General features: G+C 43.3%; 1 protein-coding gene across 2 annotated transcripts in view; it reads right to left on the bottom strand.

The window, feature by feature from the left end:
- The window catches only part of c2cd2l (c2cd2 like), a 164,144-nt gene that overhangs the window by 43,344 nt on the left and 106,456 nt on the right, over positions 1-14,344 (bottom strand). For both annotated transcript variants that reach the window (XM_060846750.1, XM_060846751.1), the window contains exons 2-3: positions 12,639-12,734; positions 6,565-6,684 (exon numbers count right to left, since the gene is read on the bottom strand). In XM_060846750.1, the coding sequence (XP_060702733.1) occupies positions 6,565-6,684; positions 12,639-12,734 (216 nt within the window). The remainder of the gene's footprint in view (positions 1-6,564; positions 6,685-12,638; positions 12,735-14,344) is intronic.

Below are 14,344 nucleotides of genomic sequence, written 5' to 3'. Positions count from 1 at the left end.
GGCTTGTCCGAGGATGGATGTGTTGAAGTGGTGTCCTTCATCATCCATATGTAAGGATACTAGTGTGTCTGTGTCTGTGTCTGTGTCTCTGTCATAAAATAGTTATCAGGCTCAACAATGTCTTTCAGGGAAGGAAATTTTCCTTCCTCACCTGATCTAGGCCTACACATGATTCCAGACTCACAGCAGTGTGGTTGCCTCCTAACCACCCTCTAAAAGTGATTCAGTTCAGGGGCAATTAGGCTCGGCAGCAAATGCTGACCTTTCCAGAAACAGTATGAAAGGGAAAAAGAAAAGCCATATATCCACCTTGTGGCTATCCCAATTAAATAATGTGTTTCCCTTGAAGGTAGCTCACCTTGCAAAGACCTGAAGTTGATGCCTCTACTTTCATTAAATTATTCCAAGTACAGACCACCAATTTAATATTTCCCTAACTCCTACATATCCTTGTTTTGTCATCCCTTGTACCCTCTCACATCTTGTTTTCTGGTTCTCTCAGCACTTTTATTGTCCATCTCTGTAGCTTCACCAGCTTCAGGGGCATCCTCCCGAAAGATGAATCCCACTCTTCACTCCAGGTGCAGCCCGGTCCCCACCCAGCCCTTCCCAATCCGTCGCAGTGAGTCGTTACCATTTTTCCCTGTTTACTCAGTTAGTTTTCCACAAGGCTTTTGAACAAAAGCTTTATTAAATTTTCTTTTCTTTTTGAAAAGCCTATTTGGGTTGATAAGAGAGATTGCAGCTGAACGTCATGCTATCTGTACTTAACATTCACACAAGCACCTTCCAGTAGCCAGCACTGGATAGTAATTAGCAGCTGGCATTGTTAGTTCAATCACATTGAAGCAGTGATAATGCTGCAACAGGCACTCTCACTGAACTCAGGACATGTTTTATATTGAACCCAGGGCCTTGGATATTGTGCAGTGCATTGAATTAATGAATCAAAAGGGGAAGATAGCAGTATTTTATGTCCCTATCATTAGTTTATCAAGATGTCCTATTTGGGGGATATCTTGGATCAATAGTTCCTTGAGGATAGCAAGTTGCATATGGAAGATTAATTGTGGTTATCCAAAATTCTGGTTTTAGTTTTAATTTATCCTGTAAATAAAATGGAGTATCTATAATGGCAGCTTGACAAGGTAAATACCAGCAAACAGCACTCTGGTTTTTGATTAATACCCTTGCAATTTAGCCCTGGCTCCTCTTCATCACTGCAAGTTAATGATCTCCCGTCATCATTTCAGTGGCTGGAGAAAACTCTCAGATATATTGCTTCTGAGAGTGCATAATTGTCCTTGCAACAGCTTCCCTTTTGACATTATCAGGCAGCTCCTGATAGCCATTAAACCTCCCCATTATTAATTTATTTTCCAGCTAAGTGCTCCTTTAATGCTAATTAACATAACATTGATCATTTCTTGATGTGGGTTTCTATTTGCCTGCGCTGGGAGGCAGGTGATGTCATGACTGTATTTCACTGCAGTGATGTTTCTGCTTTGTCTCTTTCTTTGATTAAATGTGTCTTGCTAATGAACAGTCATGGAATGAGCTGGATATCTGGTTGTGTTTCTCAGCTCAAACACTCAGCTCCCTGATTTCACAAGTGAGCAAAGGAAGGCAAGGTCTCTCTTCACGCCTAATAGCACGTACTGATCAGATTCTCATAATCACATTAGTGATCTTTTCTAAACTGTTCCCAGTTATTCAAATATTACTAGATTAGCTCCTGTAATAAGAGGGACAGATTGAACAGAACTGGCCAGCAGTGTCTCAGGCTTAGAAATATGAGAAGTAATCTCATCGAAACATATAAAAACTCTTGAAGAAGATGTGACAAGGAGGATGAAGGAAGCTGGTCAGATGGCCTAGGACCAGCAGCCATTGTCCCAGAATTAGTCATCAGTCAGTTAGCACAGAGCTGAAGCAAACAGCTTGACTCTGGCAATGGAGGGATTCAAAGGTTCACAATGCTGCGGGGTGTCCATGCTCAGTCATTGAGTGCATCAAAACTGAGGGGGGCTTTACAAAGGTTTATAAAATCACAAGGGATATTGATAAGGTGAACGACCGGTGTCTTTTTCCTAGGGTGGGGAATTTCAACACCAGGGGACTTTTTTTTTAAGGTGAGAGGAGAAAGATTTAAAAAAAGACACGAGGGGCAATTTTTGTTTTTAACACAGAGTGGATCGTGTGTGGAACAAACTTCCATGAGTAAGTGGTGGATGCAAGTATAGTTGGGTAAGTACATGGATAGGAACAGTTTGGAGGGAAATGGGCCAGGAGCAGGCAGGTGGGTCTTGTTTATTTTGGGATTATGGTCGGCATGGACTGATTGGACCAAAGGTTGAAAATGTGTTGCTGGTTAAAGCACAGCAGGTCAGGCAGCATCCAGGGAATAGGAAATTCGACGTTTCGGGCATAAGCCCTTCATCAGGAATCAAAGGGACCAAAGGGTTGTTTTGGTGCTGTATGACTCTGTGACTCCATACAATTAGGGGAAACGAAGATTAGGCAGGATGATCAGTCACAGTCTTACTGAGTCGCAGAGCAGGCTGAGTCAGCTGCCTTCTTGTGCTCCTGTTTCTAATGTTTCCATCACAGTTGGCATTGGCACAGGTGAAGGAAAGCCAGATCCCTGACACAGATTAAAGTATTCCCGGCACAACTCACGCTGTAGCTAAGCAGCGGGCAGTGAACCATCAACCATTGTTCATTAGCAAATGACCTTCTAGAATAACTTCAGATGTGGAGATTTATGGACACAGCATTATTGATGATGGCTAGGATTAGGACGTTGAGGCACTCAGCTCTGCTTTTCAGTTATACCAGGGCTAACATTTACCTCATCTCCACTTTTCAACTGTAGCTCTACACTCCATGATGCCATGATTGGGCAAAATCTGTTTATCTCAGTCCTGAACGATATTTAAGCCACCTCCCCCAACATCCACAGAGTGGGGTCCAGTGACAAATTTCAAGAACCATATTCCTAGAACAGTACTTCTCCATTTCACTCCAGCCTGGAATGACTTGGCTGTACTTTAGGATGAGATGAAATAAATTCTCCGTATCTAGCCCCATCAAATCCTTCTTTTATACTTTAACAAGGCAATACAGGTCAAGGTCATGCATGCTGCCTTCATTACTTAACCCTCTTAGTGAGATATTAAAGAGTTGATTTGCTCTGCTGACCTGCAAGAAATCAAATGCCCCAGGGGTAAGGTGGTGTGTCTTTATCTTATAGGTGGAATGTGGGAGGTTTACATGGCCATTTCCTTATCATTCAGGGATGATTTGCATTGTCATCCAGAAATCAATAAGAACATTACAGTTCGAATTTGACTACTCCCCTATAGTTAGGGCAAACATACTGCAACAGATTTGACCATTAAGGGATGATTACACTATTGCTGGAGATGGGGTGGTCGCTGCATTGTACCTGGAGTAGCATGTGACTATGAGGGGATGTCTTGTGGGCAGTACTAACTGTGATGTTGAGAGTTTTGTATAAAGGACAGACTGTTTCCTTTGTTCAGAGAGAGCTTTTGCCATGACCCTGGGAGCCTCCAGAGACCGCTGGACACGACTTGCAAGCACAGCGAAGAGTATTCAGGGTTTCCCCAAAGCCTGTGCTGTACTGTGCTTAATAAAATTTGGTTGCTTGTTCACACAAGTTGGTGTGTTGCAGTTGCATCACGTGTGTAAGAATCTCAGAATAAAAGAACCTAACATCAGGCCTGGTATTATTCTGTTGGGCTGGTTACAATTCCACCCCCAGAGCCCAGAAGAAAAAGCAGTTTTCCAGATGGGGCCTGAGGAAGTCTCTCTACTGTTGAAGCTTACCTTTTTAGAACATAGAACATAGAACAATACAGTGCAGAACAGGCCCTTCGGCCCTCGATGTTGCACCAACCTGTAAACTAACCTAAGCCCATCCTCCTACACTTATCCCATCATCATTATCCATGTGCTTATCCAAGGATTATTTAAATCTCCCTAACGTGGCCAAGTTCACTACATTGGCAGGCAGGGCATTCCACGCCCTTACCACTCTGTGTAAAGAACCTGCCTCTGACATCTGTCTTAAATCTATCACCCCGCAATTTGTAGCAATATCCCCTCATACATACAACATCATCATCCTTGGAAAAAGACTTCCACTGTCTACCCCATCTAATCATCTTGTATGTCTCTATCAAATCCCCTCTTGGCCTTCTTCATTCCAATGTCTCTCAGAAGACCTTCCCTCAAGACCAGGCAACATCCAGGTTCAAATCAATAATTATCACTGTCCCTTAATCATTCTACTTAGACTGATTTCTTCTATCAGAGTGTTGAGAATCTTTAGAATTCTCTACCCCAAAGAACTATAGAAGCTGATTATCATTGATTATGTCCAAGGCTATGATAGATTCTTAGACTGTAGTGGTATCAAGGGTTGTAAGAGAACAGACAGGAAAATGGGGTTCAGGCCAGACCAGATTGGCCAGGAATCTAGAGAAGCCAATTCATAGAACTGAAGAAGTTAACCAGCATTGGCTCAACAAGGTCCTTCAAACCCAATGGCAAGAAATACACTCCAACAGCAACATCATCTTCCAAGACAATTAATTTATCATATTTGTGTTCCAAGCGTCCTGTGATAGAAGTGTAACTTTCCGGTAGCCTCTTTGATTGGTTAGATTAGATCAGCTTACTTACACCTAACACTATGGGCAATTTAGCATGGCCAATTCACCTAATCTGCACATTTTTGGACCGTAGGAGGAAACTGGAGGCAACCCACGCAGACACGGGGAGAATGTGCAAACTCCACACAGACAGTTGCCTGAGATGGGAACTGAACCCGGGTCTCTGGTGCTGTGAGGCAGCGGTGCTAACCACTGTGCCACCGTGCCTTTGCTGTTTACTGATTTTTAAAAAATATTTCAAAATTATAGCAGTTGTAAGGCTTAACAATTCTGCAGTATTTTCACCTCCAAAACATCACTATAAACTAACATTAAAATCCCTGGAATAACCATGACGTTAGGGAGCCAGCAAAACAAGTGAGTTAAAAAAAGTTACAATATGCCACTTTAGAATGTCAATATAACTTCTACAAATACTGGGACCCATCTATACACAAATATGCTCTTCAGCTTATCCGCCATCATTGAATGTAGGATTGGAAGGAGATTATACAGGCCATCGAGCTTGTTCCATAAGACAAAGGAGCGGAGCAGGCCATTCAGCCCATCAAGTGTGCTGCATCATTCAATGAGATCATGGTTGATTGGATAATCCTCAACTCCATTTTTCTGCTTTATCACAGAATCTTTGGTTCCTTTAATAATTACAAAGGGTCTCCATTCCACCATTCAGTGGAGACTTCAGTTAAACTGCACCCCATAGCCCTTAATATTTAAGTTCACATGAAAATCTATCAACCACAGATTGAAAATTTACAATTGTCCGAAGATGAATTATATTTGTGGAAGAGTGTGTGAAACTTACTCCACTGTTTGTGTAAGTAAATGCTTGTAAACTTCAATCAGAGCCACTGGCTCTGAATTTTAAATAGTTCCAACTCATCTTAAATTCCCAGCCAACAGAAAGGGTTCCATTCTGGCCATCCTTTCCCCTTGAAGGGCTCAACACAATCATCCCTATATCTTTGGAATTCCAGGGAATCTCCCTTCCGCCCAAGATAATTTTACTCCTTTTCTTTAGTCTATCATGGAATGTGGGAGTCATTGGCAAGATCAGCATTTGTTACCCACCTCTAATTGCCCTTAACAAGATGAATTGCCTCCTGGCTATTTTGCAGGGCAGTTAATAGGCAGCCACTTTGTTATGGAGTTACATGTAGGCCAGACCAGGTAAGTACAGCAGATTTCCTTGCTTAAAGAACATCAGTGAGCCAGATGGATCTTTACAATAATAACTAACAGTGATATATTTAATACAGAGAGGAGAAATTACTTCTGTCAAAGGGTGGAGAATCAGTGGAATTCATTACCCCAGATTGTGATGGATGCTGGAACACTGAGTAAATTGAAGGAGGGGATAGACAAATTATTAAGTAGTAAAAGATAAAGGTAAAGTCACCATATTCTTACCAGAATCTATCTGTTCTCTTATTGGACAGAGACTGGTGGTTTAATCTTAATTTGAAGGTTATGGAGAACGTGCAGCAAAGTGGAGTTATGGCCAAGTTAAGATCAGCCACAATCGAATTAAAATGGTATAGCAGACTCTACAGGCTGAATTGCTAAGTCCTAGTTCCTATAAACCAGCTGTCAATTCCAGATTTATTAGCATAATTCACTCCAGTGGCTGTGGTGGATTTGAACCTATTTTCCCAGAGGGCTGAATTACTAGCTTATTGACATTACCACTGTACCACCATCTCTCCTTCCTAAGGCCTTGTGCCCGGGACCAGTTACTGCGTAACATCAGACTGCCATTGAGATTTCTGTCAAATCTTTTCACAATGAACTGGAACATCATTTATCATTCACCAATGTTAGCAGCGATGAATCATTTATTTGAGTATGACGTTACACTAAATACCTGGGCTTTAAGTGGAGCCAAGGTCACCTGGTAGGATTCCATGGAAACGGCAGCTGGAGACTGCTGGGTAACAGAGACAGGGAACTGAATTGCATCGACCATCAACTGACAGCAAAGAACCTGCAGCAAACAGAAACAGTCAACAACAAAGCTTTTTAAAAGAAACAAGAGTTTGGTTCCCATCACCCTTTCTTCCTGAAAATTCCTCTGTGTAGATATTCATAATTCCAAGCATTTAAAAAAAATTAAAGCAAAACATAACATTAGCAAGAGCTTGGAACTCTCATTCCTGATGAAGGGCTTATGCCCGAAACATTGATTTTCCTGCTTCTCAGATGCTGCCTGACCTGCTGTGCTTTTCCAGCACCACTCTAATCTTGACTCTAATCTGCAGCATCCACTTCTGCCTTGCAACCACAAAATCAATCCGCTGTAGGAAACAGCTGAATAGGGAGCTGGCCATTAGATTTGGCTATAAATTGAGAAAGGGGAATGTGCAACAAGATCTTGAGTGGCCTCGTGCACCAGTCGCTGCAAGTGCCGCAGATGGTGAGGAAGGTAAGTGATATGTTAGTCTTCATAGTGAGAGGATGACAGTACAGGAGCAGGGATGTCTTGCTGCAAATGCACAGGGCCTTGGTGTGACCACACTTGGAATATTGTGTGCAGTCCTGGTTTCCATATCTAAGGAAGATATGGAGGGAGTGCAGCAAAGGTTTACCAGACTCATTCCTGGGACGGCAGGACTGACATATGAGGAGAGGTTGAATTGGTCAGGACTACTTTTGCTGGAGGGATCTCAGAAATCTACAAAACTCTAACAAGACCAGACAGGGTAGATGCAGGAAGGATATTCCTGATGATGAGCAAGTTCAGAACCAGGGGGTAAATCATTTAGGATTGAGAATGAGGAGAAATGTCTTCAATCGGGATTGGTGAGCCAGTGGAGTTCACTGCCCCAGAAAGCAGCTGAGGCCATAACAGTAGGATTTCAAGAAGGAGTTGGATAAGGCAGTTGGGGCTAAAGAGATCAAAGGATATGGGGAAAAGCAGAAACAGGCTATTGACTTGGATCATAATGAATGGCAGAACATGCTCAAAGGGCTGAATGGCCTAGTCCTGCTCCTATTTTCTATGTTTCTATGTAGCACCTCTCAAGGCCACCATACTGCTGTAAACACTTGATAGGCAGAGTCATTGAGATGTTCAACATGGAAACAGAATCTTCGGTCCAACTCGTCCATGCCGACCAGATATCCTAACCTAATCTAGTCCCATTTGCCAGCACTTGGCCCATATCCCTCTAATCCCTTCTACTCAACAGACCTATCCACATGCCTTTTAAACGTTGTAATTGTACCAGCCTCTATCACTTTCTCTGGCAGCTGTGTGTGAAAATGTTGCTCCTTAGGACCCTTTTATATGTTTCCCCTCAAGCATTGTATTTTATTAACTGGTGGGACGTGGGTATGGCTGACTCAGCCAGCATTCTTGCCAGTTCCCTCTTGCCCTTCAGGTGGTGGTGCTCAGCCATCTTCTGGAACTGCTGCTGTCCGCAATGCTGTGAGGGAGGCAGTTTGAGGATTCTGGGCAAAAAGTGAGGACGGCAGATGCTGGAAACCAGAGTTTAGACCAGAGTGGTGCTGGAAAGGTACAGCAGGTCAGGCAGCATCCAAGGAGCAGGAAAATTGACATTGCGGGCAAAAGCCCTTCATCAGTTTGAGGATTCTGACCCAGTGACACTGAAGCAGTAGCAATATATTTCCAGGTCAGAAAATTGTAACATTTATAGGAAAGGCAGCAAGCAATCTGTACTTAGCAAATTCTTGCCAACAGCTAAGTATAACCAGATCAGTCTTTACAAACATTTTTTGGTTAAAGAACTCTTTAACATTCTATGAAACTTTGTGGAAAAAATCAGTTAAAATCAAAACAAAATGAAATAATTTTTTTTAAACTTTATTTAGGGAAGAGGATGTCACCGGCTAGACCAGCATTTATTGCTCATCCCTAATTGCCCAGAGTCAACCACACTGTTGTGGGTCTGGAGTCACATGTAGGCCAGACCAGGAAAGGATGGTGGTTTCCTTCCCTAAAGGACATTAGTGAACCAGATAGTTCTTATTCTGACAATCGAATCATGGTCACAATTAGACTTTTAATTCCAGTTATTTTTAAATGAATTCAAATACCACCATTTGCTGTGGTGGGATTCGAACTCAGACTCCCAGAATATTATAAGGGTCCCTGATTATATCACTAGGCCGTCACCTCTCCAAACTATAATGTTAAATACTGCATATCTGTAATATAATATTGTAGACTGTACAATGCTAACTAAACATACATATTTCATTTCAGTTTTTTGACACAATTTTAAAGAATCTACTTCTGTATCTGTTGGCATTTTTAAATTATTTGAAAATTGCATTAAACCATTTGGTCATGGGTTCTTGGGAAAAACATAAAAGTGGAGTTGAGGATTATTGAATCTGACAATGATCTCAATGAATAGCAGAACAGACTCATTGAGCTGAGTAGTCGCCTTCTGCTTTTACCTCTTATGGTTTCTTTTGAGATCCTGGGGGATGCTAGTTGAAAAACACTGAAACACATTTGTTTCGATGATGCAGATTGAGAGATAAATATAGGTCAGGACGCCAGGGATAACTTCTCTCCTTTGAAATGGGTGCCATGAGATCTTTTAACTCCACCTGAATGGGCAGACAGGCCTTAGTATAAAATCTCATTTGAAAACCAGTGACTCTGACAGGCAGGACCTCCTCATTATCACACGTGAGTGTCAGTCTTGGTCTTTGCTTTCAAACTTTCAAATGGGACCTGAATCTGGAACATTATGCCTCAGAAGCAAGAACACTACCAACCAGACCACAGCTGAAAACAGAAATGTGTCATCATTGAATCCTAACAGCGTGGAAGCAGGCTATTCAGCCCATTCAGGCCACACCGACCCTCCAAAGAGCATCACACCCAGACCCTATCCCTGTAACCTTGCATTTCCTGTGGCTAACCCACCTAACTTACACATCCCTGGACACTCTGGGAAATTTAGCATGGCCAATCAACCTAACCTGCAAATCTTTGGATGTGGGAGGAAACCAGAACATCCGGAGGAAACATAGGCACAGGGAGAGTGTGCAAACTCTACAAACAGTTGCCCAACGCTGGAATTGAACCCTGGTCCCTGGCACTGAGGCAGCAATGCTAACCACTGAGACACCGATCCGCCCACTCTTAACAGTGTCTTAACAGAATAACGAATAATGTTTGCTGATCCCCTGTTTCATTGTTTCATGTCAGTTTGACTGGAAATGTGATTTAGAGATGCTCCTTAACAATTAGCATCTGACAATGCTGCAAACAACTAGTCTGTCCTGGCAAAACTGAAGGCAATGGTTTCTGAAGAAGACAACCAAGAAATTCTGTGTGGAACGTGGGAGTAGGATTCTAGGACTACTTACTGATATGGAACAAAACAGCAACATTGTAAATTCAAGGCAGAGATTGCCAGATCTTTGAACATTGAGAGAGTCAGCTGGTATGCAGATAAGACAAAAAGATGGTATTGAGGTAGTAGATCAGCCATGACCTTTTTGTTCAAGAGCATGCCTTGTTTCTGCTCCTGCTTTTAAAATGTTATCTTGTGCCATGACAATTTGAGCTTACATTGCAACTTCTGTCTAGTTCAGCGATTAATGTACTTTGCAGATTCCTCCCCCAGTTTCTTTAGACAGGAAGTTGGAGGCAAGTAAAAACATCAAAAATCTAATGTGTTGAAAATGGGGTGCGTGTACAAAAAACTTATACAATTTTTGACCATAACCTTTGATCCTGAGAGGTTATTTGCCTTGGTAAAGAGTTTTGATAAGTTCACACCAGAGTGTGAAGTGACAGTGGTGTTATACGCACAAGATAACTGCATTTAAATAGGTTTGAATGCACACTTTTAGTTAGAATTTCACTTCAGTTAACCACAGATCTTAAAACTTTCACCCTGCTGATTACTAGCTCTCCATATTTATACGATCAGTCCAAACAATATTAACCCTTAACTAGCATGTCTATCACCCTGTACTCTTTCCATTAGATCTCAGGGATTCCTTCAGACCACATTATCACTCTCCACTGATCCCTTTTGACACAGCTCGCCTGTTGGTTCCTCCCATCGCCCGTGTCTATACGTTCCATTCACTAACACTGGGGAACACAATCAGAAGGTTCTAGATTCCAGTCTCACTCTAGCCAGCTAAGTCTAAATTCCAGTTGAGGGCAGTACAAAGAGTACAGTTACAGGGTTGTCTTTCACAACAGACCTTGCACTTCAAAACTAGCTGGTCACTTCGGTGGACAGAAACAACTTATTTTGAAGAGGCAGAGGGGACTATGTTTCCCCTGGTGTCCTGGCTCGATATGTATCCTTCAACTGACCTCATACTATCAAATTATTATTGCATTGGAGTTTATGGTACACTGGGAGAAGGTGAGGACTGCAGATGCTGGAGAGTGAGGGTCGAAAAGTGAGGTGCTGGAAAAGTGCAGCAGGTCAGGCAACATCCGAGGAGCAGGAAAGTCAACGTTTCGGGTGTAAGCCCTTCATGAGGAAGGGCTAATGGTACACAGTTTACGGTACACTGCTGTGTGGAAGTAGCCATTGTGTTTCCAAATCCCGAGTACTGACATCTTGTTCTATCTATACTGTTTTCTTTATTCTTCCATGGATTGCAGGTAATACTGCCAGGGCCAGTATGCGTTGTCCATTTCTAATTGCCCTTGACCCACAGACTGGTTTGCTAAGATTATTTCAGACGGTGGTTATTTCAGGGCGGCACGGTGGCACAGTGGTTAGCACTGCTGTCTCACAGCGCCTGAGACCCGGGTTCAATTCCCGACTCAAGCGACTGACTGTGTGGAGTTTGCACGTTCTCCCCGTGTCTGCGTGGGTTTCCTCCGGGTGCTCCGGTTTCCTTCCACTGTCCAAAGATGTGCTGGTCATGCTAAATTGCCCGTAGTGTTAGGTGAGGGGTAAATGTAGGGGTATGGGTGGGTTGCGTTTCAGCGGGTCGGTGTGGACTTGTTGGGCCAAAGGGCCTGTTTCCACACTAAGTAATCTAATCTAATCAGACGGCAGTCAAGGGTCCACCATATTGCTGTAGGTCTGGAGTCAGACCAGGTAAGGGCCACAGATTTCCTTCACTAAGTCTCTTTAGTGAGCCCAATGCACTTGTACCACAATCGATGATAGTTACATAGTTCCTATTAAACTAGGTACCATAAGCAGAAGTAGGCTAATTAGCCCCTCGGGCCTACTCTACTATTTGACAGAGTTATGGCTGAACTGATTGTGACCTCAAACCCATAAGACTTAGGTACCCCCTGACAAGCTTTCACTCCTTTGTTGAACAAATACTTATCCACGTCTGCCTTTCAAAATATCCATTTTCAGGAGTAGAGTTCCAAAGGCCCACGATCCTTGGAGTAAAAATGCTACCCAGTCTCCGGGACGGCATGGTGGCTCAGTGGTTAGCACTGCTGCCTCACAGCGCCAGGGACCCGGGTTGGATTCCCGCCTCTGGCGACTCTGTGAAGTTTGCACATTCTCCCCGTGTCTGTGTGGGTTTTCTCCAGGTGCTCCGGTTTCCTCCCATAGTCCAAAGATGTGCAAGTCAGATGAATTGGCCATGCTAAATTGCCCATAATGTTAGGTGCATTAGTCAGAGGGGAAATGGGTCTGGGTGGGTTGCTCTTTGGAGGGTTGGTGTGGACTTGTTGGGCCGAAGGGCCTGTTTCCACACTCTAGGGAATCTAATCATGTGCAGGTCAGGTGAATTGGTCATGCTAAATTGCCCATAGTGTTAGGTGCATTAGTCAGGGGTAAATGTAGGGTAGGGGAATGGGTCTAGGTGTGTAAGGCTTCAGAGGATCAGTGTGGACTTGTTGGGCTGAAGGGTCTGTTTCTATACTGCAGGTTATCTAATCTAATCTGCATTTTAAATTGGCAAATCCTGGTTTTGAGGAAACGAGACTAGCTTTCAATTCCAGGTTTAGTAACTTACCATACTCTGTTCGGATTGGTCCGTACATGTCACGTGACTGATGCTTGCCGTTGAGGGTAGCTGTGGTCCCTCTTCAAAACTGATCTGCACAGAGCTCTGAAATAAAGGCAAACAAAGAATAAATGAAACATGCAAAAGCACCAATCACAGACCACTAACTCACACAGCATAGTCACCAATTAAAACATTTGATTGGAAAAAATCCAGACACAGGAATATCTTCCAATTTTATTGGCAGCTTTAAGACCGTACTTCTCACAGTCATTGTTCAGATTCACATTATCCGGGGAGGAAGTCCCACTCCAAGACATGAGAACAAGTTGACGCTCCACTGTGGTACTGAGAGAGTGTCACATTGCTGCAGATGACATCTTTCAGATTAGACAATAAACTGAGGCCATGTCCACTGAGGTGAGAGAGAGCATGTTTCTTTTCACAGAATTCACCTCATGAAATAAGTGACCATCCAGCACTGAAAATGCACTTTGATCATAAGGAGGCGGCCCTTGGCTCCATCATCCGTGGTTACCCATTCTCCTGTAAATTGTCCTCCTCTTTCAGAACAGCCACTGCACATCAGAATGTGAACCAGCCTGAGATACTTCTGACAGATATGATCATCAATTTTTACAACTCATTTCTTCTCGGTTTTGTTAGGGGTTTGGAGGAAGGGGGTCGATTTGAGATTTGCCACAGGACTGGTAATCAAAATCTAATTCTTTCACAGGATACAAACATCTCTGTTAGGCCAGCATTTGTGGCTCATCTCTAACTTCCCTGCAGGAGGGACTAGTGAGTCATCCTCCAGGACTGCTACAGGTCCACTTGGTGTGGCTATACCTGTGACTTGGTGAGAAAGGGAGTTCGAGTAAAAAATGAGGTCTGCAGATGCTGGAGATCACAGCTGAAAATGTGTTGCTGGTCAAAGCACAGCAGGCCAGGCAGCATCTCAGGAATAGGGAATTCCAAGATTTGAACACGCACTTACAAAGGAACAACAATCTCGCTCCTATCACGATTCCACAGCTGTAGAATGTGCCACTTCATTCAATTGGTTGGGTCTTTCATAAAAGCAACTGTGAAGCTAACTGTGATGCAGGAGTAAAGCTCTCACATCTGGAAAGAAAGGTCTAGGGTCAAGTCCCACCTCAAGATGTAATGGCCAAGGAGCTGTGATATAACACAGAGTCATGCAGCATGGAAACAGACCCTTCAGTCCAACTTGTCCATGCTGACCAGGCATCCCAATCTGACCTAGTCCCATTTGCCAACATTTGGTCCATATCCCTCTAAATCCTTCCTATTCATATACCCATCCAGATGCCCATTAAATGTTGTACTTGCACCAGCCTCCACCACTTCCTCTGGCAGCTCATTCCACACACTCTGCGCAAAGATGTTACCTCTCAGGTCCTTTTCAAATCTTTCCCCTCTCACCCTAAACCTGTGCTCTCTAGTTTTGGACTCGCCCACTCGAGGAAAAAGACTTGGCTATTCACCCTATCCATGCCCCTCATGATTTTATAAACCTCTCTGAGGTCACACCTCAGCCTCTGATGCTCCAGGATAAAAAGCCCCAGCCAATAATATTCAACCTTTTCCTATAGCTCAAACCCTCCAGTCCCAGCAACATCCTTGTAAATCTTTTACGCACACTCTCAAGTTTAACAACACCCTTCCTGTAACAGGGCATATCTGACCCGGTT

Source organism: Hemiscyllium ocellatum, chromosome 29, assembly GCF_020745735.1.
Source record: "Hemiscyllium ocellatum isolate sHemOce1 chromosome 29, sHemOce1.pat.X.cur, whole genome shotgun sequence".
Taxonomy (NCBI): domain Eukaryota; kingdom Metazoa; phylum Chordata; class Chondrichthyes; order Orectolobiformes; family Hemiscylliidae; genus Hemiscyllium; species Hemiscyllium ocellatum.
The sequence above is the reverse complement of the archived record's forward strand: the minus strand, read 5'-3'. Positions and strand labels throughout refer to the sequence as shown.